Consider the following 24,672-nt stretch of genomic DNA (forward strand, 5'->3'; position numbering starts at 1 on the left):
CTAACAAGGCCGACCCTGAGTTGTAGTGGGACAAAGGCCCACAAGAAATGAATGAAAGATTTATTTCTTTCAGTCAAGCTGCGTCATCAAGCACTTTCCCCTCTTTTTTAGTTACTCTTCTTACCCATATAATATTCAATTTTTCTTCTGGAAAGCCACATTTCAAAAGCTTTTATTCTCTAGCCTTTATTCTAGCATACATATTTACTTCCATATAAGGCTACATTCCAGAAAATACCTTCAGGAAGGACTTCCTAACACAAAATTTTTATTAGATGTTAATAAATTCTCTTTCTCAGATTGCTTTGAAAGCTACCATACTACCAGTCTGCTATGAACAGTGATGTTGCTACCCAGCTGGCAAAAGTCACCTATTTTCAGTATCATTTCCTCCTAACCTAATTTGCTCAAAGTAATTTAATTATTATATATTACCTTACTTTCACTTCTGTTTAAGTTAATCTTACAGCAATCTTCCAAAACATTATCCATTCCATTCAGCTCATGATCCAACTCTTTCTGTCTCTGGCAGAATTACAATGTCACTCAAATTTCAAACTTTTTATTTCTTCGCCTTCATTTTCTTTACTGCCTGCTCTACATACAGGTTAAATAATTCTGTCTCGCTCTCTTCTTCATTAGTGCCTGCCTTACTATTTCAAAGTTCTCCGTCCACAGAGCATTTTACAGTGATATATGAATATAAACACGTACCCTTCGATTCTTTTAACTGTTGCCTAGTTTCTGAAGAAGTTTTGGATAGCTCTTTATTTGATGTCTAATAATCCCAAAATTTTGAAGAGTGTATTCCAATCAACATTTTCACAGTATTTTTCTAATCTATAATTACTATAATGCATGGAAAACTTTAATCCATCAAGTTACAGACACACGAAGTACGGTGGTTATTTTTTTACCATTGTTTCACAGGACAAACAATTCCTATGAGAATAGAGTGTCCATAATTACCCATAGGAATGCAAAAGACTAACAAGTAAGGTGGTGGTTGTGGTCTTCAGTCCTGAGACTGGTTTGATGCAGCTCTCCATGCTACTCTGTCCTGTGCAAGATGCTTCATCTCCCAGTACCTACTGCAACCTACATCCTTCTGAATCTGGTAAGTGTATTCATCTCTTGGTCTCCCTCTACGATTTTTACCCTCCACACTGCCCTCCAATACTAAATTGTGATCCCTTGATGCCTCAGAACATGTCCTACCAACCGATCCCTTCTTCTGGTCAAGTTGTGCCACAAACTTCTCTTCTCCCCAATCCTATTCAATACTTCCTCATTAGTTACGTTATCTACCCATCTGATCTTCAGCATTCTTCTGTAGCACCACATTTCGAAAGCTGCTATTCTCTTCTTGTCCAAACTATTTATCGTCCATGTTTCACTTCCATACATGGCTACAATCCATACAAATACTTTCAGAAATGACATCCTCACACTTAAATCAATACTCGATGTTAACAAATTTCTCTTCTTCAGAAACGATGAACTGTGTGTGTAATTTGGACTTTTTAAAACTATTACAGCTGTCTGGTTAAGCAATTACTTTCAAACTGTTAAATTTGTTCTATTAACTTTAGTAATTCAATTTACAACAGCACTACATACAAATTGTGTGTGGAAAGGAAGATGAGAAAAATATTTTCTTTTATATAAATATGCATTCTTTGATAGTCAAATATACTACGAAAACTTTCAACAATATTCTTAGAAACCTGAAGTATGCACTGCTTTTGTTTCGTGTTTTTTCTAAATAATTATTGAACTAATCCATAAGCTGATTGCCTTCTTTTGTAGGATAATTTTCAATTATTATTCATAGCCATTATTCACTAATTCTAGACTGTTGACGAAATCATTTTTATACCAATGCAAAGTATCTGTCTTAAAGAACCTTTCACACACGTCCTGCCTAGTAAAGATAGAATAGTCCGGTTTTATTTGAAATAAATAATTTAAACCCGTTAGTGATAATTTCTGGAATTTGATTACTACTTGAACCCCTTTAAACTTGTCATCTGCTGGTTTCACCTCATGATTCAGTGCAGCGCCCAATTTAACTTTTGAATCAGAAGACAAATTAGGATCAAAGAAGACAAACAGATGCAGGAGGGATGCCATAAATGATTTTTCAAGTTTGTACAAAGCCACACGAGATATCACAATCGACAACTTTATGTTTAAAAATCTTCAAAAGAATGTTTAAATCCCTGTATGGTGTCTCGGCTGCAGAAGGGGCAGACAAATATATGTATTCCTGGAGCTACTTCCAAATCAATTCACAATCATTCAACATTCCAGGAACTTGATGTCATAAATGTTGCAAGTTTGTCCAACACGAAAAGATCCATGTGGTGAAACTGACTTTTTGAAATCACTTATAGCAGGGGTGATCCAAGTTCTACGTGGTTCTATGTGACACTCAGTAGTGTTAAAAGAGATTTATGTTCATTGGTTACGTGGTGTAATGTCTACAGTAAGACCTCCACGGGCTGAAGGTTGTGGGTTCTAATCCCATTAAGTGCCTTGTTTATTAAAACTTTATCAAAAATCAAAAGGACCAATTTTTTTAATCAATTAATTGGATTAAATGTAATTTTTTTTTATTTCTATTCCTACGTCAAATTTTAATTATCATGCGAATTTTTTCACATGCTTCCATTTTTTCTTTATACCATTCTTTTTTCACTTGCAATTTTTGAGAACATGAATTTAATTATATTTATCTATTATTAAAATATTTAAAAATTTCAATTACTTAAATAACAAATAAGAAAATGGATGGATGGATGGATGTGTGTGTGTGTGTGTTTTATTCATTGTGCCTATCTACCGGCGCTTTCCCGCTTGGTAAGTCTTGGAATCTTTGTTTTTAATAAATTATCTATTTATATTGACTGTGCAATAGTGTCAAAAACGTATTTTTCATTAAAAGATTTACTTTTTTTTCAATAAAAATTTTAGTACCTGACAAGATTTGAACCCATGACCTTTTCCACATCAAAGCCTTACCCTATCCATTACCCTACACAACCTGTCAGTATGATGCTACTATTTAAATGTTATTGAGTGTCGTGCAAAATTCCAAAATATTTTTCATTAATCAACTAAAAAAAGAGGGCATACCAGAGAGAATGACTGCAGGGGGTCCAGCTGGGATATTAGCCTGTTGTTGTTGTGGTGTTCAGTCCTGAGACTGGTTTGATGCAGCTCTCCATGCTACTCTATCCTGTGCAAGCTTTTTCATCTCCCAGTACTTACTGCAACCTACATCCTTCTGAATCTGCTTAGTGTATTCATTTCTTGGTCTCCCTCTACAATTTTTATCCTCCACACTGCCCTCCAATGCTAAATTTGTGATCCCTTGATGCCTCAAAACATGTCCTACCAACTAGTCCCTTCTTTTTGTCAAGTTGTGCCACAAACTTCTCTTCTCCCCAATTCTATTCAATATTGCCTCATTAGTTATGTGACCTACCCATCTAATCTTCAGCACTCTTCTTTAGCACCACATTTCGAAAGCTTCTATTCTCTTGTCTTAACTACTTATTGTCCACGTTTCACTCCATAAAAAATACTTTCAGAAACGACTTCCTGACACTTAAATCTATACTCGATTTTAACTCAATGTTTCCTTGCCATTGCCAGTCTACATTTTATATCATCTCTACTTACTTCGACCATCCTCAGTTATTTTACTCCCTAAATAGCAAAACTCCTTTACTACTTTAAGTGTGTCATTTTCTAATCTAATTCCCTCGGCATCACCCGATTTAATTCGACTACATTCCATTATCCTCGTTTTGCTTTTGTTGATGTTCATCTTATATCCTCCTTTCAAGACACTATCCATTCCATTCAACTGCTCTTCCAAGTCCTTTGCTGTCTCTGACAGAATTACAATGTTATCGGCGAACCTCAAAGTTTTTATTTCTTCCCCATGGACTTTAATACCTACTCCGAATTTTCTTTAGTTTCCTTCACTGCTTGTTCAACAAACAGATTGAATAACATCGGGGAGAGGCTACAACCCTGTCTCACTCCCTTCCCAACCACTGCTTCTCTTTCATGCCGCTCGACTCTAATAACTGCCATCTGGTTTATGTACAAATTGTAAATAGCCTTTCGCTCCCTGTATTTTACCCCTGCCACCTTTAGAATTTGAAAGAGAGTATACCAGTCAGCATTGTCAAAAGCTTTCTCTAAGTCTACAAATGCTAGAAACGTAGGTTTGCTTTTTCTTAATCTTTAATCTAAGGTCAGTCTTAAGGTTAGTATTGCTTCACATGTTCCAACATTTCTACGGAATCCAAACTGATCTCCCCTGAGGTCCGCTTCTACCAGTTTTTCCATTTGTCTGTAAAGAATTCGCGTTAGTATTTTGCAGCTGTGACTTATTAAACTGATAGTTCGGTAATTTTCACATCTGTCAACACCTGCTTTCTTTGGGATTGGAATTATTATATTCTTCCTGAAGTCTGAGGGTATTTCGCCTGTCTCATACATCTTACTCACCAGATGGTAGAGTTTTGTCATGACTGGCTCTCCCAATGCCGTCAGTAGTTCCAATGGAATGTTGTCCACTCTGGGGGCCTTGATCCGACTCAGGTCTTTCAGTGCTCTGTCAAACTCTTCACGCAGTATCGTATCTCCCATTTCATCTTCATCTACATCCTCTTCCATTTCCATAATATTGTCCTCAAGTACATCGGCCTTGTATAGACCCTCTATATACTCCTTCCACCTTTCTGCTTTCCCTTCTCTGCTTAGAACTGGGTTTCCATCTGAGCTCTTGATGTTCATACAAGTAGTTCTCTTTTCTCCAAAGGTCTCTTTAATTTTCCTGTAGGCAGTATCTATCTTACCCCTAGTGAGATAAGCCTCTACAAAGAAGTAAGGTATAGTCGAAATTAATAATCGCAACACCTCTAGAACAACACCTGAAAAAACAAATTTTCAGTCCAAAATCTTGTAGCATCAGATGATGACAAGGTTTTGCCAGAGGTTTTGTCATCGTGTCTGCAAGCATTTGGCCTGAAGTTTCATGCAACACAGCTACTTGAGGTGACTATTTTTTCCTCTTATAAAGTGGTGTCTTGTGTGTTTAGTTCGACTCTTTTAGCCACTAGCCTCAAGACACATCAATACCATATTTACTCGAATCTAAGCCGCACCTGAAAAATGAGACTCGAAATCAAGGAAAAAAAATTTTCCCGGATCTAAGCCGCACCAGAAATTTGAGACTCTGAATTCAAGGGGAAAGAAAAGTTTTAGGCCGCATCTCCAAATCGAAACAAAGTTGGTACAGTGTAATATGAGACACAATTTAGATCAAATGAATGACAATACAGCTACAGTAGTTTGGTTCGAGTCATAAGCTTAGCAGTTAAGCTTTACCAGGTAGCCATTGCTATGCGTCAGGCGCTCCGTCCGTATTTATACGGATACCCTTCCTTTTTCACGTGCCTTGTCTGGTTTGAATTGATTGCTTATTTTTCTTTGATCTGATAAGCGCCATTTTCTTTGTTATAGGTGTTTACGTCACTCTAAGCTGAAAATTCATTACTGTACTGTGTCATGCATTGTTTGTCGCATTCTGATAGTGCGTGTTTACGGCCTGTCGCCGCTCGTGGCATGGCTTACTTTTGTGCGCGCTACCGCCGCTCAATTAAAAAAAGGAGAGGGGAATTGTCTCATTAGCGAAACAATGGCAAGAGACTGCTATTTGTTGTTACTTACACTGCTGCTTTCTTTGATAGTGATCAACAAGAACCAAATAATAGACTGCGTATGATAGAAGATGTTCTGAACTAGAGTTTAGCGAAAATTTTTCTCAGTTTGAAAATCTTTGCAGGCGCCTCTTTAGTACATTACATTCTGCACAGAAATTAGTCATCTTAGATTTAAAAATCTTAGCAATTGCTGTGCTTCATTTCTGACTATCACTATTAGGCATAAGAATAATGCGAATATAAACATGACATGAAATGTATATTCTTCCGCATTTGCTTTAGTTTCGTAATTTATTAGGCAGACTGGATTTAAATGAGATGGCAGCAAACACTAAACAATACATAGTAAAATGTTTATATTCATATTATTCTTATGGTGAAGAGAATACTGCATGCGATTCACAATTCATAAAAGTTCCTATTAGCAACCATCTCTTCTCGCAGGTAGGAAAAAATTCAGAATGTGGAGTTGGCCATATTGACAAACATCCCAAACAGTCTTGCCGGTTGGATTTTCATAGTACATTGAAATGCTGCTACATCTGAAGATGAACAATACGGAATTTGTATTTACTTCGTTGGATAATGTATGAAAATACAGTGGTCAAAAATCGGGGAGGAGAAAAAAGCTCGTCTTCCACCTTTTTTTGTTTTTAATTTATTTACTGACGCACAGGATTTAGTGCCAGTATTTATCTTTGTTCCTACAAAGCGTGCCTGGGTAGCACTACATATATTCGACGGCAGAAGTTAGTTGTGGCGGCACCCACCAACATTTTTCAGAACTTCCGCTTGCTTTGCACTCGATTCTAAGCCGCAGGCGGTTTTTTGGAATACAAAAACCGGAAAAAAAGTGCGGCTTAGATTCGAGTTAATACGGTAGTAGGTTTGTTGTCACATGGTAGTTTCATAGGATCCTTCTTAGAGTTTGGAGATATTTCGGTCTTCACTTCTGAACCCATGAGACTCCAGACATGCTGAGGCCAGGGCTATACATTCTTAGTTGTGGGTAGCACTACTGTCATCTGTTTCTTATTCTACCAGGATATCACTGCTGACTGAAATTTAAATTGATATCCAGTTCTCGACTATCTGTCTCTGGCTCAGCCTGCATCACAGTAAGCTATTATGTGGCAGTCCTCTGCTTAAAGAAAGAATAGCTTTATATACTTTTTAGATATCTAAAGACTCTTGACTATCTGCCAGTACAGATAACTGGATTATTAGAAAAACTGATGAAAATTCTACTGCTTAAGCTAGGCCCATTCTTGAACAGACATACTTCCCACGGCTTCACGACAGCATATGCTTTTAATAGCTTCTTTCTCTTGCTCTGTTTTTGGACTCTCGCCATGAGTGAGCTCCTGCTTGTCGTCCAATGATGTAGACAGTGGGTCAAGCTCTTTCACATTCATCTATCAATAAATTGCTCCACATGGTTAAGTTTGGTCTATCCACCTTCTTCGCAGTTCCTAATAATTCATATACCTAAACAGTTACTATACAGCAACGAAGATAATTGTACTCAGCATATAGCAAAGATGCTGAGTCACAGAAAGGTACAACAAAAAGAGCATCACACCATTAGCTTTTGGCCAACAAGGTCTTTGTCAAAATTAGACAAAATACACACATTTATGCAAACACAACCCCCCCCCCCCCCCACACACACACACACACACACAGTCGCTCGATGTTACATTGTTTGGTTTAAACAGTTATTAGCTTCACCAATCTCTTCCAGCTGTAATTTTTCTCCTAGGCTGTTTTTGAAAACATTTTTCTGTCATTATCTATTACAGATAACTTGCATATGATCTACATAAACAGCAACAATTAATATGCCTGAACTCTGATTTTCGTAAAAAGACACGCGTCATCTACTGACCTTTCTAAGTATAGATTCAATAGTGTACTGTCTACTTTCAAATCTTTGTCTTTGTAACTGAATCTACTTCAGGAGCTTTCACATAAATCTCTTTAAGTAAGTCACCTTGCAAGAAAGCCAAGACATCATCTAGGTGGTTGTTGTCAAGATGATGATTAGTTGCCATAACAAATAAATGCCTTAATGGGTTATATCTTGCAGCTGATGCATGTGTTTCATCATAGTCCAGGCCTTGCTTCTGAGCACAAAACCTTTTGTTATTAGATGTGCTTTATAGTGCATAATATGGGCTTCCAAATCTTTCTTAGTCATAAATACTTATTTCATATTTGGACAATTTCTATAAGAAGGTAAAACAACAGACAGAAACATGTGGTTCTCTTAATGAGATTTTAGATCTTTGCCCTCAAAAAGTTGTAAGCATTGTATGACATCATCAATCTTCCAATGACAAAGGATCAAAGTCAACTGACTGATAATTTATGAAGTCATGCAGCTTCTTTGGCTATGGAATTCTTAGCAAGAGCTTTGGAAAGATCTTTGATGTGCAGCATCATTTACACTGCATATTGTCGTACCCGTAATACGAAAGTATAGATTCCAATTCCACCAAACACAGCACATTAGTTTCTGATGCATTGAAATCAAGATTAAAACGTCCTTTTGTAGGCCAACGTAGCTCATGTCACGTGATCTCTCAAGCCAATGACTGCAGATATTTAGAGCTTAGGATACGTGATGTAGTCGGCCAATAGCAAAATCACCATTAAGCAGTGTGAACACACATACGGGAAAAGTTAACGGTTTAAATTGATGTACATAATGTAGCTGCAAGAAAAGGTAAGGTTTCGGTCTTTTTACATGTGTTACACTTTAAAATACATCACACAAAAGTGCCAGCGAAATTTTACTCAATGACATTAATATCTGTGTGTGCTTTTCAAAGCACCATTCACAATATTTTTCTGCAGCCTGTTAGAAATAAGAATCCTTTCAGCCATAGACTGTCAGAAAAAGGCATTACTGAGCCTGGGCAGCTACAATGACACAGAAAGCCCATATGTTCGTATTAAGAAATCTTACAAGAGATCATAAAAAGAATAGAACAGCAGAGGATACTGGAGCATCAGAATTTCATAAACATACTCAAATGCATAATTCAGCTTAAAGTGCACATTTGTATGTCCAATTCACAATGAAGTTGGCCTAACCTGATATTAGGTTTTTCTGTGTGCTTTTAGGGATGCAAATTTTCTTGAAGTACGAGTACTGTATTCTCTCATATTTGGCTATTATGGCATAACGCCATACGTGCCAGAAGATGAAAATGTGCACTTTAAATTCAATAACCAGTTGAAACTGGCCAACAGTGTGGACTGAAACACTGTTTCCAATAAATTTACTGCCTCTGTGGTCCATTTACTGCCTCTGTGGGAAAGATTAATGAAAGCCACATTTATTTAGCAAACTGATACAAATAACTTCATTGTTCTGCGAGGCAATTAATGCTTGACTGCCAAAAACATGGAAGTAAAATAAAATCAGAAAAACTAACAGCATATTTTAGCCTTACATAATTACGTGAATGTATTTTAATTTACTTGTTAGCTCCCAGTCACAAAATTTCATTTTATTTTCACTTGACATGAGAACTGTGTATGAAGAGGAAACAGCAAAATCACGAAATTTACACACAGCTCACATAGAATGACCTCCAGACAACAACTGAGACTGCTCTGTGCATGTTTGAGTCTGGCAACTTGGGCACACCCGTAAAATTTTTCTGGGTAGCACCTAGCTCCTTGTTACTACTGTTGATACAGCTAACAGCCACACTTCAAGAAGCCGGAGGGAGGAAGAGATACGCAACAGCACATGAGCCCAGCTCAAATGAAATTAATGCAAACAGCTTTGACGTCATACTCATCGGCAGTAATTTACAGTTAAGAGGTACTCCATAGTCTTTGTCCTAATGTTTTTGACATTCTGCTGTTCATAAAAAAAAAAAAGAGGGTAGAAGATGAGCTTTTTTCTCCGCCCGAGTTTCAACCACAGCACTTTCAAACATTAGCCAACAAAGTAAATAGAAATTCCATTTTGTCCATCTTTGAATGTTGCAGCCTTTCAAATATTTGTAGCAATGAAAATAAATTTATTTACACAAAAATACCAACAATGCACAAGGCTTTAGGATTGCTGCATTAGTGGATATGCTGGGGCTCATTAAGATTTCACGTAATGGCACCTATTGTTTTGTGGAATTTTGTGAAGAGCTTGTTGGTGTTAGTGAACCATAATGAAGCGCTTTCATTATAGTGCCTAATTCAAGAGGGGAGTCATTTCTTTTGCGGAACAAAGTTCTAAACGTGCCGCAGGCCTGCGATACAGGATTGATGAGAGTAATATCAGACGATGGCGACTGCAGACAGACAAATCATTTGGATGTTCAAGTAGCAGGAATGCATTTAGTGGGCCAAAGTGTGGCTGATATCATGCATCAGAAGTGATTTTAAATAAATTTGTTAATGAAGTGTCAGAAATTCCTGCCTGTGAACACCCAAATTTTAAAAATTAAGGCACATGAAATTGCTAGAGGGCAGAACATCATAAATTTTAAGGCTAGTCACAGCTGGATTGGTATGTTTATGAAGTGCTGGGGTTTTTTACTTCATAGGTGAACTTCAGTTGCACAGAAGCTGCTGAAAAATTATGAAGAAAAACTTCTAGAATTTAAGCGCTTCATAATTGGGTGGCACACAGAAAAGCAATACCGTGTGGGTCAGATAGGAAATTCTGACCCAACTACTGCATGTTTTGACATCCCGCTAAATTATACAGTTGACGGCAAGGAAAGGAAGACACAAGTGTTTTTACATCGCAGTAATTCCAGGCGGAATGACGTCAAGTCTGCAACCACTTGGCGTCTGTTTGAATAAACCATTTAAGGACAAGCTTAAACGCACATATAGTCTGGCTTTTGGAAAGCAACAGACAACTGACACCAACAGGATGTGTAAAACACGCAAGTTTGTCGCAAGTGTGCCAATATATATATGATGCATGGAAGTGTGTTCCAAATCAGACTGTGCAACAAGCATTTAAAAAATGTTCTATATCCAATGCACTAGATGGTACGGAGGACGAGGCTCTGTATGAAGAAAAGAGCAGCAAAGAATTGAGTGATAGTGATTCAGAATCATGACTGACATTTTATATATTTCGTATAAGATGTATTACAAACCTAATAAAATTTTGTTTTAAATTTCAGCATTTAATTTCTAAGTTATTTTCATTCTCATTTTATAAGTGTTGCTACTCTGCATTGCACAGGATAGAAAAGCGTGGAGAGCTGCAGCAAACCAGTCTACAGACTGAAGACAACAACACACACTGTACTTTAAGTCATCTACTACAAAAATCCAACTGGCAAGACTGTTTAGGCCATGTATGTCAATATGGCCAACTCTACATTCTGAATTTTTCCTACCTGTGACGAGAGATGGTTGCTAATATGAACTTTTATGAATCGTGAATCACATGTAGTATTCTCTTCACTATAGGAATAATACGAATGGAAACATTATGCCATGTATTCTTTCGTTTTTGCTGCTATGTCATTTAAATCCTGTCTGCCTAATAAACTATGGAACTAGAATGACAACAGCAAACTCTGAAGACTATACATATCATGTCATGTTTATATTCGTATTATTCTTATGCTGAATAGTGATACAGTCAGAAATGAAGCACAGCAATTGCTAAGATTTTTAAATCTAAGATGACTAATTTCTGTGCAGAATGTAATGAAAGAGGCGTCAGCAAAGATTTTCAAATGGAGAACAATTTTCGCTAAACTCTCGTTCAGATCATCATCTATCATATGCAGTCTATTACTTGGTTCTTGTTGATCAGTATCAAAGAAAGCAGCAGTGTAAGTAACAACAAATAGCAGTCTCTTGCCATTGTTTCGCTAATGAGACAATTCCTCTCTTTTTTTATTGTAAGCGGCAGTAGCACGCACAAAAGCAAGCCATGCTTCAAGCGGCTTCAGGTCATGAACACTCATTATCAGAATGCGACAAAAAATTCATGACACAGTACAATAATGCATTTTCAGCTCAGAGTGACATAAGTGCCGTTCTCTTTGTTGTAGGTGTTTATCAGATCAATGTAAAATAAGTAAATGATTCAAACTAGACGAAGCATGTGAAAAAGGAAGAGTACCCCTATAAATACGGACGGAGCGCCTGACGCATAGCAATGGCTACCTGGTAAAGCTTAACTGCTAAGCTTATGACTCGAGCCAAACTACTGTAGCTGTATCTTCATCCATTCGACCTAAATTGTGTCTCATGTTACAATGGACCAACTTTGTTTCGATTTGGCAGTGCAGTCTAAAACTTTTTTCTCCTCTTGAATTTCGAGTCTCATATCAGATGCGGCTTAGATTCACGAAATTTTTTTTCCCCCGATTTCGAGTCATGTTTCGGGTGCAGCTTAGATTCAAGTAAAGTGGGGCACAGATTGTAAATTCTCACAAAGTTCTTTTATGATGTTTACAAAGGGACCAAATTTATTTGGAGTTATTTTAGTATTTGTGCTGTGGTTGCAGCAGTTTCTCAGTTCATCAGCAACTGTCTAGTGTTCGTTGCTTCTTAGTCAACTTTTATGCCACTGGACCTAAACGGAAATGCAATCGTCAAAAGTCTTCTAAATCTATTTCAACCAAATTTGTGTTGTAATTATATGATGTGGAGTTTTTAGCACAATAAAAGTCCCCAAACAAATATTTAATCTAATAACAATAATCTCCACTGAACTAATGACAAAAAGTTTGCCTAACTGACAATCTAATGTTAATCCCAAGCAGTTGGGTTTAAATAAGTAATAAAGGAAGATTATCTTATAAGATACAATTTACATGAAGGACTGGCAAACAGGTGTTCTAATGTTTATTCAACTACTTTTTAATTAATGGCACCAATATTGTTACTGAGACACCTAGGCATAATCTACAGCAAACAGAAGGAATCCAGCAGTAGCAACTGCCAAACTCTGGCCTTTAATCCTGAGCAGTAACTATTTTTTTTTTCCTCTTCTTTTTGTAGGAACTACTAAGTTGCCTCGAATTCACCTGTTTTCTTATTCCATTAGAGATATTAAAATCCTCTTGCGTGCCAAGAGTGAGACAAGTAAAAATCTCTTCACTCGCTTGAAAACATTCTGGAGAGAGAGCATAATGCTAAGTGATGTAAAAGTGTTTCCACCTTATTACAATTTATTGCTAGGAATTAAATTTTAAGAAAAATTAAAAATTAAGTGTTATTCTAAGACAGACACGCAAAAGCAGTAGTTTGACACTGCCAGTAATAATCACTAGCTTGTGGAAACACTATTAAGCAACCTTTGTATATTCATATAAGCAAGGGTTTTACTCCCAAGCATTAAACAACACATTTTTTTCAGCCGACACACCATTAACGCACATGGCAAGAAAAAGCAGTGCATTGTTCACAACACTTAAAAATGATAACATTGTCAGATTATTGTCTTGAAAGGTTGTTTGCAATGCTATTATTTATTCTTATGCAATCGGTTACTGCAACTGAAATGCAATAGAAGTTAGAGTCATCTAAAATATTCTTTACATACTCAAATACGAGCAAAACCATCCATTACACAGAGAATGTATTCTCTTCCGCAACACTTCTTTATGCGGAGCTTGCTCCTTGTACATTCAAAAATCTGATATAAAATTATATGATTGATGAGAGCTAGTTGGGTGTAAATGGGCCATTAGAAAAGGGGGGAGGGGGAAATCAAGATTTTCAGAATGAGTATCTAGTGTGACAGTACTAACATTCTATTCACATCAGGCAACTGTAACAGGCGATTTTCTTTGTTGTAGAGTTTTTCTACACTCATGGTCCTAGTTGTTTGTAGGATTAAAACAGTCTCTTTCAGAAACACTTCACTTCAGACAGAAGCCTTTAATCTATGAAAACACTGTTCATTTTAAAGATCTATATGTAAAATACCACATTCTCAATGACTTATTATGGTAAAGTAAAATATGTTTTCCTTGTTGCAAAAGTTTTCTTGTGAAGAGTGAACTTTATACAGGAAAAGTTAATAACATGCTGATAAGACAGGATGGGGATATTTGTAAATAAAATCAAAAGAGCCCTAAACAAAATGGAAAGTAATGTAAAGAAACAGAATATCATAATTTCTACTTACCAGGTCAGAGCAAGAAGATCAATACACACAAAGGCAAAAGATTCACAAGCTTTTGCACATGAGGTTCCTTCATCTGAAAAATAAAAATAAAAGAATAAGAACCTCTAATTGGTTTAGATAGGAAGACTGGGCAGGGGTTTGTGCAAAGACAGGGAATGAATATCAGATTCTGAATGCTTCTGAGTCTTTTATTCTTGTATGTTTTTCTTCATGCATTGATCTGCTCCCACCTGGTAGGCAGACACATTAAATACAAAGAATTTTACAGTATTTTGTATGCAACATCTGTTGTGAAAAATGGAAAATAGCTAATACCCAGTAAGTAAAAATACAAGAAGAGCCGAGAAAGTAATGCAATTTTTTTCCCTAATGCTCCTATTGATCTATGCATATTTGGATCGGTTGAGTTGAAAGCCTGGCCAGACAGAACACGGCTAGGTCGTGTGACCTTGAGCCATGACATCCAGCCTGCGTCACTGAAATCCTGTATTGTGCCAGTCACAAAGTGCTGCCACCAGTCTGTGGTGGCTGCTGCTGGTACCAAGTTGTCTCAGTGTACAAATCTGCTGCCAGCTGCAGCAGCTATGTGCACCGGTTGGCACATTTAATTACTGTGTGGCAAAAGCAGTGGGAGGCAGCACTGTTATACGTACTACAAATGCAAGCTGCAATGAATTTCGGCCATTCCCACAGCGTGACAGTTGACACAGTGAAAGCAGTCACTACTGGCAGCTGCTCTTGCTTGTGGGGTGCCATTGCCACTATACATCCTGGCCACCCACTACCACCTGAGCCAAACTCTCAGGTTGATTTTCGTCTGGTCAGGCCTTAAGTGGGAGCTCTGACCTCTTATGGCTCTAAGAGTGCCAGGATAGCTGTTTCCGTGAACCTACTGATAGTGCATGCATCATACCATGTGACGAAGTCAAAACTTGAAAAAAGGAATGTAATCAAATACTGTGCTAAATTCAAAAAGTCTAACAACATGAGTCATCAATTCTATGGGAGTCCGCTTTGTTATACTTGCAAGCTTCTGGGTTGTTTCAGTCATACTCTGGTTTAATATCAACCAGCAAGTGGCGAAACTGCCTATCATGCTTACAAAATTTTGAAAACCTGCCACTGAATTAGTGTCAGAGGATACCAGATGCACACTACTATGTGGCTATGCTTTAAAGACTTAACAGCGAGATCCCAACAGTAGGATCACATTTGAAACCTTTTATACGATGATGCAGGTTAAGATCCTGGTATCTCACTACAGCCATTCACACTGATGGCCTTCATTTGCGAGTAACTGACAATTCTTTTTAAGTTCTGCATGGGGCACAATAGCGTTAAAATAGTAGTATTACATAGACTTGTGTAATGTATGCAGTAAGGGCTCCACACATAGGAGTTGTGGGTTCAAATCTCATCAGATGCATTAAATCTTAATTTTTAAATATTTATCCACATGACTGACCATTATTTTTATTCAATTAATTGGGTTAAATGGAATTTTTTATTTCTAATCACTGTATGAACTTTTTCATGTCTGTTCATTTTTTCTTCATGTCATTCTTTTTCCACTCATTTTTTTTGCAAATGTGAATTTAATTATATTGATCTATTACTCAGTATTATGAAAAGGATAGATAGCTACTCACCACAAAGCGAAAGTGTTGAGTTGCACAACAAAAAGACTGTCAAACAAGTAAGCTTTCAGCCCAGAAGGTACACACAAAACCACTCTCTGGCTGCCAAGACAGAGACAGTAGAGCGCGCATGTGTGTTCTAATCTGGAAGGAGGCATTTTAGGCCAAAAGCTTACTTGTCTGGTTGTCATCTTGCTGTGCCTATCTGCAACTCAACATCTTCACTGCATGTGGTAACAATCTATTGGAAAATCCAGGATGGATGTCTATCCGAGACTCAGCATCTCCGCTATGTGGTGAGTAGCAACTTTCCTTATCATAACTTTGTCATCCATCCATGACTTACCATTATTGTTGTACTCAATCGTTTGAAATACCAATGTGTCAGTTAAAAAACAAAGATTAAATAATATATTTACGGTGACTGTGTCGTGACACAAATACATCTTATTTGTTATAAGGGTTAATTTTATTTTGTATAGTAATCATTATACCAACATTCATAACAGCCTAAATTCCTATTGCACTATGAACAAAATAATGCATAAGGTGGTTTAAACAAAAGGGGGTTACAAGTAAAACAAAATTCACGCAAAATGAGGACCAGAAATAATGAAAAGAATAATATGAACAAAAATAGGATGACAAAATGAAAGAAATTAAATCAAAATTAATATATAAAACTAATCAAAATCATAAAAAGACTTCAAGAGGAAAAAAATGACAGGATGAAAAATGAGAGCAAATGAAGATGATTAAAATGATGTGAACAGAAATAAGCAATTACATTTAAAACCATTAAGTGAATAATAATAATAATAATAATAATAACAACAACAATGATCAAAGTCATTCATTTAAAAATGAAATTTAATGCACCTGACTATATTCAAGCAAGCAATCCCCTGCAAAAGAAGTCCTTATTCTATCCATTACACCACAGAACCACTATACGTAATACTGCATTTTTAATGCAATTAAGCATCGCGCAATTTTTTGTTTGTTTTTCAATTGATTACTTGCAATTGAGTGCCCACCTGGGTGAATGGCTGCATTGTGTAATACGTGGTTACTTAAGCCACATAACCATATAGATGTAAATAAAATCGAAAGAAACTTCCACATGGGAAAAATATATTAAAAACAAAGATTACAAGACTTACCAAGCGGGAAAACGCTGGTAGACAGGCACAGTAAAATAACACACAAACACACACACAAAATTTCTAGCTTTCGCAACCAACGGTTGCTTCTTCAGGAAAGAGGGAAGGAGAGGGAAAGACGAAACGATGTGGGTTTTCAGGGGGAGGGTAAGGAGTCATTCCAATCCCGGGAGCGGAAAGACTTACCGTAGGGGGAAAAAAGGACAGGTGTACAATCGCGCCCCCCCCCCCCCCCCCCCCACACAGACAGACAGACAGACAGACAGACAGACAGAGAGAGAGAGAGAGAGAGAGAGAGAGAGAGAGAGAGAGAGAGAGAGATGGTTTCATAAAGTTGATCCCACCATTGGGGAAGTCTCCTTGGGAGAACAGTAGTTGTCCACCCACAAAACATTGGCAGATTTCTGCTAAAAACCCTCACTGCAATCTTTTTCTACTCTCCCAACTGATTTTGCATTTGTTACAGCTTGAGACATTATTAACTATGAATTACTACCACTATAGCTGTTAACATACACCGTTTCACCTTAAAACCTCTTGTACGCACAGTGCCATTATAGCATATTCCAAGTCAAAACATATATATGGAAGAAAGTGGTGTGCAAGAGGGCATGCAATATAATAACCAATCTGCAACTTTATCCAATATTTAATGTTTCAAACCACCATCAGAGTGAACAGTCACACCCAACTTATGTTGATGTACAGGTTTAATTGCTCCACCTATATGTATTTTCCATTCTAACAACAGAGCTTTCAAACTCTGGAAATGAGAAATGGTGCTCTTAGCACACACTATGCTCCAACAGCCTATCTAATCAATTTACACCACTCTTTTCACACCTGTTTTCATGATTCTCCTCTGCAGATATTCTGACACCTGTTTTGTATTTATGTACAGCATTTGACACGTGTGTGTGTTGAAACTCCGTGTTCCCACACCTTCCACATTTATTGCAAATTCTCTCTCTCTCTCTCACACACACACACACACACACACACACACACACACACACACACACACACACACAGAGAGAGAGAGAGAGAGAGAGAGAGAGAGAGAGAGAGAGAGAGAGAGAGAGAGAGAGAGAGAGAGAGAGAGAGCAGTAAAAGACTAAAATTATTAGCATGTTAAGCTTGCTTTAATCAATGTATTCATACAGTTGATTGGTGCATTTGGATGACAGTTCCAAATTTTATTCTATTACCGCAGCTCATTATCACAACTGCAGATTCTAGGTGTTTTTTCCTTCCTTTTTTTTATAGAATTTCATTGTATTTTCGCCTTTTCCTGTTTACAGAGTTTACATGCCATAAGATTTAATGGAACTATCTTCCCTAAACAACCTACACACCTTACACACTCATTTTATCCAGGTCAAAGATTTAGATCCTAAAATATTGAGATCTGAGATTTTATTCTGTGTATTAGCTGCATTTCAGCTGTCCCTCATGTGATGTTTGGTATGAAACACACCAATTTGTATCAGAAGCACCACCATTCTGGCCTCAAGACAGGTCAATTGAGACCAACTATCATGTTACCCTCATCCAATGGTGTGATTCGGATGTGGTATACAGAGGCTTTGGTGTTAGCACACTGCTCTCTTGGTCACTGTCACCTTAACAAACCTTGGATGTCACAATCTGTCATTCAAACAGATCCTCAACTGACATCACAAGGGTGAGTGGGCCCCATTCCAATGCTCATTTCAACGAAAAACCACTGGCAGTACCCGGAATTGAACCCCGGGGCTCTGCATGGAAGTCGGCCACGACAACCACTCTGCTAAGGAGGTGGACACTTTGTATAAAGTAAGGTTGGTATTAGGTTATCAAGCTCCCACATAATAATACTGTAGTCAGCCCAAAGGTCAGTTTGAACACAATATTGCCTTACTAAGAATGGTCATATTGGAAGTGATATGCTGCTGCCTTCTTCCGACCTTCAAAGTAACTTACCAAGCCAGTTATAGAGGACCTGCTGTTTAATGTGGACTCTGACCTAGGGTGCAACTTAGCATTTTCATATTAACAGAAATTGCCTTGAGATGAGAGAGAGATGATATGTGACAGATAAAAATCCTAAGGTTCATTGGGGATCAAACGAGAGATCGCTGAATCTGCAGGCTCGTGCTTCACCACTGAGCCACCAAACAGGCAAAGTCAATATCAAAGGACACAGGTATGATCCTTGTCCATTCTTAGGATTTTTTGCATTTCACTTAAACACTTCTTTCATCTCTAGCACTGCTTATTAATGTAGAAACTGCCAAGCTGCACTATGATTGGGAGTCACTCCCCCCCCTCCCCCTTAACTGGTTGGGTTGGTGGACGACAATATCAAACCACCTCTAATAGGACCAAACCCAGTAAAACAACACAGTTTTTAAGCTAACATCTGGATTGACATTTCTCTTTGTGTTCATAGATATAATTGATCCTACCCCCTTCCTTTAATAACAAAATGTTTGAATGCCTGTACAAAGCAGTAAAGGAAACTATTAGCATGATTCAGCTCGTTTTAACCAGAGGGTGGTCATGCAGTCGATTGGTGTCATTTAGATGCTTACATTTGCTGACTGGTACCAAGATCTGAAGTTAAAAGCAATTTAAGCTTTCCTATTTTGTGTCTGGTAAACCATCAATGTATTCTTTGAAGTGTGACATGAATGATGTAAATGGCATCTGGGATGTTTTTGAACATCTCAGTTGTAGACGTCAATATTATGTTTTGTTTACAAATTGTTCAAATGGCTCTGAGCCCTATGGGACTCAACAGCCGAGGTCTTAAGTCCCCTAGAACCTATAACTACTTAAACCTAACTAACCTAAAGACATCACACACATCCAGGCCCGAGGCAGGATTCGAACCTGTGACCGTAGCAGTTGCGCAGTTCCGGGCTGAAGTGCCTAGAACCACTCTGCCACCGTAGCCGGCTGTTTTGTTTACAATACATAGTTATTTCCTGTGCATGCTGGCTTACATTGTGTTGTTTAATAGGCCTATATAGGTCTTGAGGAGATGGTGATCCACTGAGGTGAAAAATGTTTCCGATTTTATGTGTACCAGACCTACACGTACATTCGTTAACGAAACAGTGAAGACTGACTGAACTGTAGCATAACTGAAGATCTAGGTCAGATGGGAAAGTGATGGTTTAGTTTTGATCTGGTGATGCACACAAATTTGTCTCGACATCCTTTTTTATACATATTTCACAATACACAATGAAACCCCTGATTTAAACTCATTTCTCATCGAGGCCCGATACTGTTAACTTATGGATATGTTTGAAGGCATTTTGACAGAGCAAAATCCCTTACCCGATAGAGTTCCTGTTAATTTGCAAATTTTATTTCAGGGGCAGCTGCACGTCATTAACTAATCTCAAAATGTTTTCATCACCACTGTACCAAAACTCTCACAGGTGAAGGGGAGATCAAAATATGACCATTCTACTTGTTACTTAGAGCAGAAAGTGTTTCATTTAGACTATGTTTTGATTTTATAATATATAGCTATGGCTTAGTCTACTCAGAAAAGGTGCATCACTTCTACAGACTGACAAAGTACTAACATTTCTTCTCTATGTCACTCAAGTAATGGCTGAATAAGAAAAATTAAACACACACACACACACACACACACACACACACACAGCTGTCAAGGTGTGGAGTCTGGATACTGTTGTGTGTGCTGGTAAGGGAATTGGTACAATATTGTTAAGACTTTTTTAGTTAAACCACAGGAGATCAATGTATTTAATTAAATCATTGGATAATGTACGTGGATCTATATTTACTAATAATCAAACATATGACTATTATTGATCCATCTACCTTCTCCCACAACAAATTAAATAAAAAAAAGTGCCGTGATAGTCTGGCATTAAATATATATCGCCGACAGTGTTAGTGTGATTTTGACATCCATATCACAAAGAAATTGTCATCTTCTAAACAAACCCGCACTTCAGGCTACAGACAGATCAGTCACCCCACAACTAAAATTTTAGGAAAAAGGTGGTAGAAAACACACTAACACACATTGGGCAGTTTTTGTATTGCACAAACAATCTGCTAATTTGGTACCATGGAGTGTAGGTACATCCATTCCCATTCAGTTAAACTATATATCTAATGGCAGCAACCTATAACAAATATGGGTGATTAGTGTCTTCTAATTATAGTACTGAGAAATTATTACTATTAAATTATTCCATCCTCCTCCTCATTCACCCACAGTGACTCTTTGATAAAGGGACATTTACCTGTGAATCACTTCATTTTCATTATAACAAACCACAAAAATATGAGATTAAAACTTCACACTAGTGGAAATTAAGATCTACTAACAGAGTTATTTTCATTCCTATACTTTCTAAGGATAGTGTTTCAGGGCTAGGTCCAGCACACAACGAAGTTTACAGACCATTGATGCAGATCTATATACAAATAAATGTTACATTACACAACTGATGAGATGATTTATGAATATGTTAGTGTTCTTTCATACGTCAATAATTACGGTAGCAAGAGTTCATATCTGATACTTATTTGGATGCACTGAAATGTACATGTAATGACGGAAATACCGTTCCTACCCCCCCCCCCCCCCCCACATGCATAAAATTTAGCAGTAGCCTGACAAAAACGCAATTCCAGCAAAAGTAACTCATTTCACTTACATCATCGTTTACAACCCGGCTCTACAATTAGATTCTAGTTAGAGATTACGTTTTATGCAGTCTCCAGTGTAAATATCTAAAAGGCAATTGCATCAACCATCGGCCTAACTCCCATACTTTTCCCAACAAAATATACTAGGCCATAAAACAGCTCTATTGTTTACAAAATATGTTAATTCTAGAAATTAAGAATAATAAAACTAAATAATTTGTGTAATAGCTCATATAATAACTTTATCCACGTAAAAGGGCGGACGCCATTTTGAACAAGTTATGAAATACAATTCCATACGAGAACTTACCTTTTTATGAGTGTGTCGATGTCAACAGTTTTCTCTCCCTCTGTACCTTCATCTTTTGCTGGCATTGAAGCCAACATTTCACGACGGTCTTCCACTTTTGAGAGGAACGAACTCATGTATATAGTTCTACAATGCTGTACGGGCAAATATGTTCCCCAGATCAGGGAACTTTTGATTTTGTGTTGGTCTACAAACGAACAGGGCTCTGCTTTTATATTAATCAAGCGCAAGGCTTGATTTTGAACAGAACCTAACGATTTTAATGCTAAAAATTTAAGAAGCATTCTTCAGTAACTCTATAATTTACGAACAAGTCTCAACCAAACCCCGACTCTACCTCCTCCTTCCATCAATAGCCAAAAGAGAAACCTTCTTCACTGTGGAAGTAGCTTCCTGTGTTTACTGACACAGTTTGACCAAACGTTGAAAATAAATTAACGCCCTTTTTCCTCAATTTACGTTACATTACAAATTTAATCTTCACACAACTGTGTCTAAAAATTTCTTCTCGCTCTTACTTCACACACAGCAACTTTATCAGTTTATTAATTCGACAAGTATTAATGTTGGATTCCCATTCGCGTGTTGGCAGAGTTCTGATACAGTTAATCAAGTTAACGACTTTACGCTATAATTCCATATTTTCATATGGTTTGTGCAATTTGGAGACACTATTTGGTGATATGAGCGTTCATTTCCATTACAGTAAAAAATACTAAACAATATTATTGTTAACCAGTATCGTGTGGGCAAGAGTTGTGTTGACTTACTTCCGTAGCGGACTGTATGAGTATATAGTCATGATAAGTTTCATCAATGTCTAAACAATCAAACCCCGGGAGAAAGTCAGAACGTATAGTATTTTTGTTGGAGTGTAATTATTAATCGTTCGTAACGGAAAAAAGTAGTGGTGCTAATTGCTTACGTGTCTTATTGGTCCGTTGTTGTGAGAAATCAAAAAATTCTTTTAATTTCTGTTCGGCAGAAGACGGAAAAGAAAAACGTTTTAACTTTAATTTGTTGGAAAATGAGTTGTTAATGGCTTCCATGGAATTATTTCGGAATGCTGTTTCGCCGGCTGGTATACACAGAGTGAAATCAAAAGCATTTGCAGTGTTGATTGATGGTGTTCATACTGACATAGTGCTGATAGACTACATGTAAGATCAATGTGCAACATTACACAGTAGTGATAGAATCATTCCTTTACGTGGATACAGCAAAGCGATGCATAGCATTGCTTTGCCCAGATTTAATTCTTCTTGCATCATTTCTCCCCAATACTCTTCTGTCGTTGCTATATGATGATACTGATCTTATAGAACGTCAGAAAAGCATTGTTATGAGTCGTTCCTTGTAAAGTGACCAGTATTCGATACCTGCATCTCATCCCTCTCTAGGTTTTGATGAAATTTTTATAGAAAATAGGCTGTTTAAGAGTGTTTGAGCTTGGTACTTACCTCCAGTTAAATGCTAGAGCCGTTTTCATAAGGCATGCTGTCTTCAAAACTTGGAAAAGATGACACTCCCAAGTTTGTCAAACCATCGCTCCTGACGTATTGGAACTATGATATTTAAAGTTTTAATCCTGATAGAACACGGGAATAACGCAAATGAACGTCAGTAATGCCTGTTGCACAATCTCTCTTAAAGTATTCACTTTGCTATGGACCTCTAAAATTATTAAAAATATTGGCTTAACAAATATTGTCAATATTTGTTACCATGTATCTTAAAATTACCAGTGTTACCTCTCAGTTAAGGTGCAAAAGAATTTTTAGAACACTGTCCTTGGGAAAACACTGATTGTTATATTACATTAAAATTATCTCAATAAAATGGTCTAGATAGCAATTAAGTTTTATATATTGAGCTTGGTGATTGGTTATGGTCTCCTGTAAGAGTGTCCTCAGACTTTTGTTTTATTTTATTAAGTTCTTTGTGACAGCAGCAGCTGATGACATGGAACACACACACTTTGAAAAGGTGTGTGGAAGATTTACACGTGATACTGACTATTTATCGAAATAATTTTAAGGTGCGAAAACTTCATTTACAGTGTAATTAGGCTATATACATAAGCAGGCAACATACTGATGAGGTTGGAGTTTAGTAATGTAAACATATTTGTTTGTTGCTTTAGCACATCAACACAACACATTATTAATCTAATGTAGTGTTTCATCAGTTGATACAAATTGGTGATGCACTCGTGCACGTGAAGCTATACATTCATATTCTAAGAACTTTTTCCTGATATTCATTTTCTTTTTCAGTGATTTCCTTTCTGATAAAAATAAATTGTCACATACAGTATGTTATCTTTGCAATATGCAGTCGAGTCTAGTGGTAATGCTGCTGGAAACCTGACAGCCCATGGGATTGTATCCCAGTTGGACTGTTTTTAACCTAGACTTCACTTGTGAACAATATGAAGATTTGGCAGGAGCAACATGTGGTTCAGGTTCCATGTTAAATTTTAGGTCCTCTTTCCCCATTACGGTTACTGCAGGGTGGGTTAGTGACACGAAAGACACCGAAATGCCGTCCAGTATGCTGCATATACAGTTGCGTGATGACTGAATATAATTCACCAAATTTTGAAAATTTGAGTTAGTTCATTTCTGTTTTGGTAAGCAACAAACTTTGTTTTTTCATTAACAATTACTTCAGCTCCTGATCCTTATGTTCCACATAACTATTTTCGCCTGGACCCATTGGTCTGTATTCGTGAGTTAAAAAAAAAACACACACACACATTCTGCCTTATGTTTCCTGGGAGGGTTGTTTTTTTTGTATGATTCATGATATTTGGCCCAACTCGCTCATTCGTTGCTGCTTGCAAGTGATTGACAGTGATGTTTGGAGGAATGGTGGATTTGTATACCTTTGATTGTTCTCAGCTTGTGTTGGTCTGTCCTTCAAGGTCATACCAAAGGAACCTCGTCAGACTATATTATAAGCTCTCTCTCTCTCTCTCTCTCTCTCTCTCTCTCTCTCTCTCTCT

General features: G+C 37.3%; 1 protein-coding gene across 1 annotated transcript in view; it reads right to left on the reverse strand.

Annotated features, from left to right (window-relative positions):
- The window catches only part of LOC126272431 (28S ribosomal protein S11, mitochondrial), a 71,336-nt gene extending 49,111 nt beyond the window's left edge, over nt 1-22,225 (reverse strand). Inside the window, exon 1 of the mRNA XM_049975301.1 lies at nt 21,666-22,225. Coding sequence (XP_049831258.1) covers nt 21,666-21,949 — 284 coding nt within the window. The 5' untranslated portion in view covers nt 21,950-22,225. The remainder of the gene's footprint in view (nt 1-21,665) is intronic.
- Between the last annotated feature and the right edge of the window lie 2,447 nt (nt 22,226-24,672).

The sequence above is a fragment of the Schistocerca gregaria genome, chromosome 5 (assembly GCF_023897955.1).
Source record: "Schistocerca gregaria isolate iqSchGreg1 chromosome 5, iqSchGreg1.2, whole genome shotgun sequence".
In the NCBI taxonomy this organism is placed as follows: Eukaryota; Metazoa; Arthropoda; class Insecta; order Orthoptera; family Acrididae; genus Schistocerca; species Schistocerca gregaria.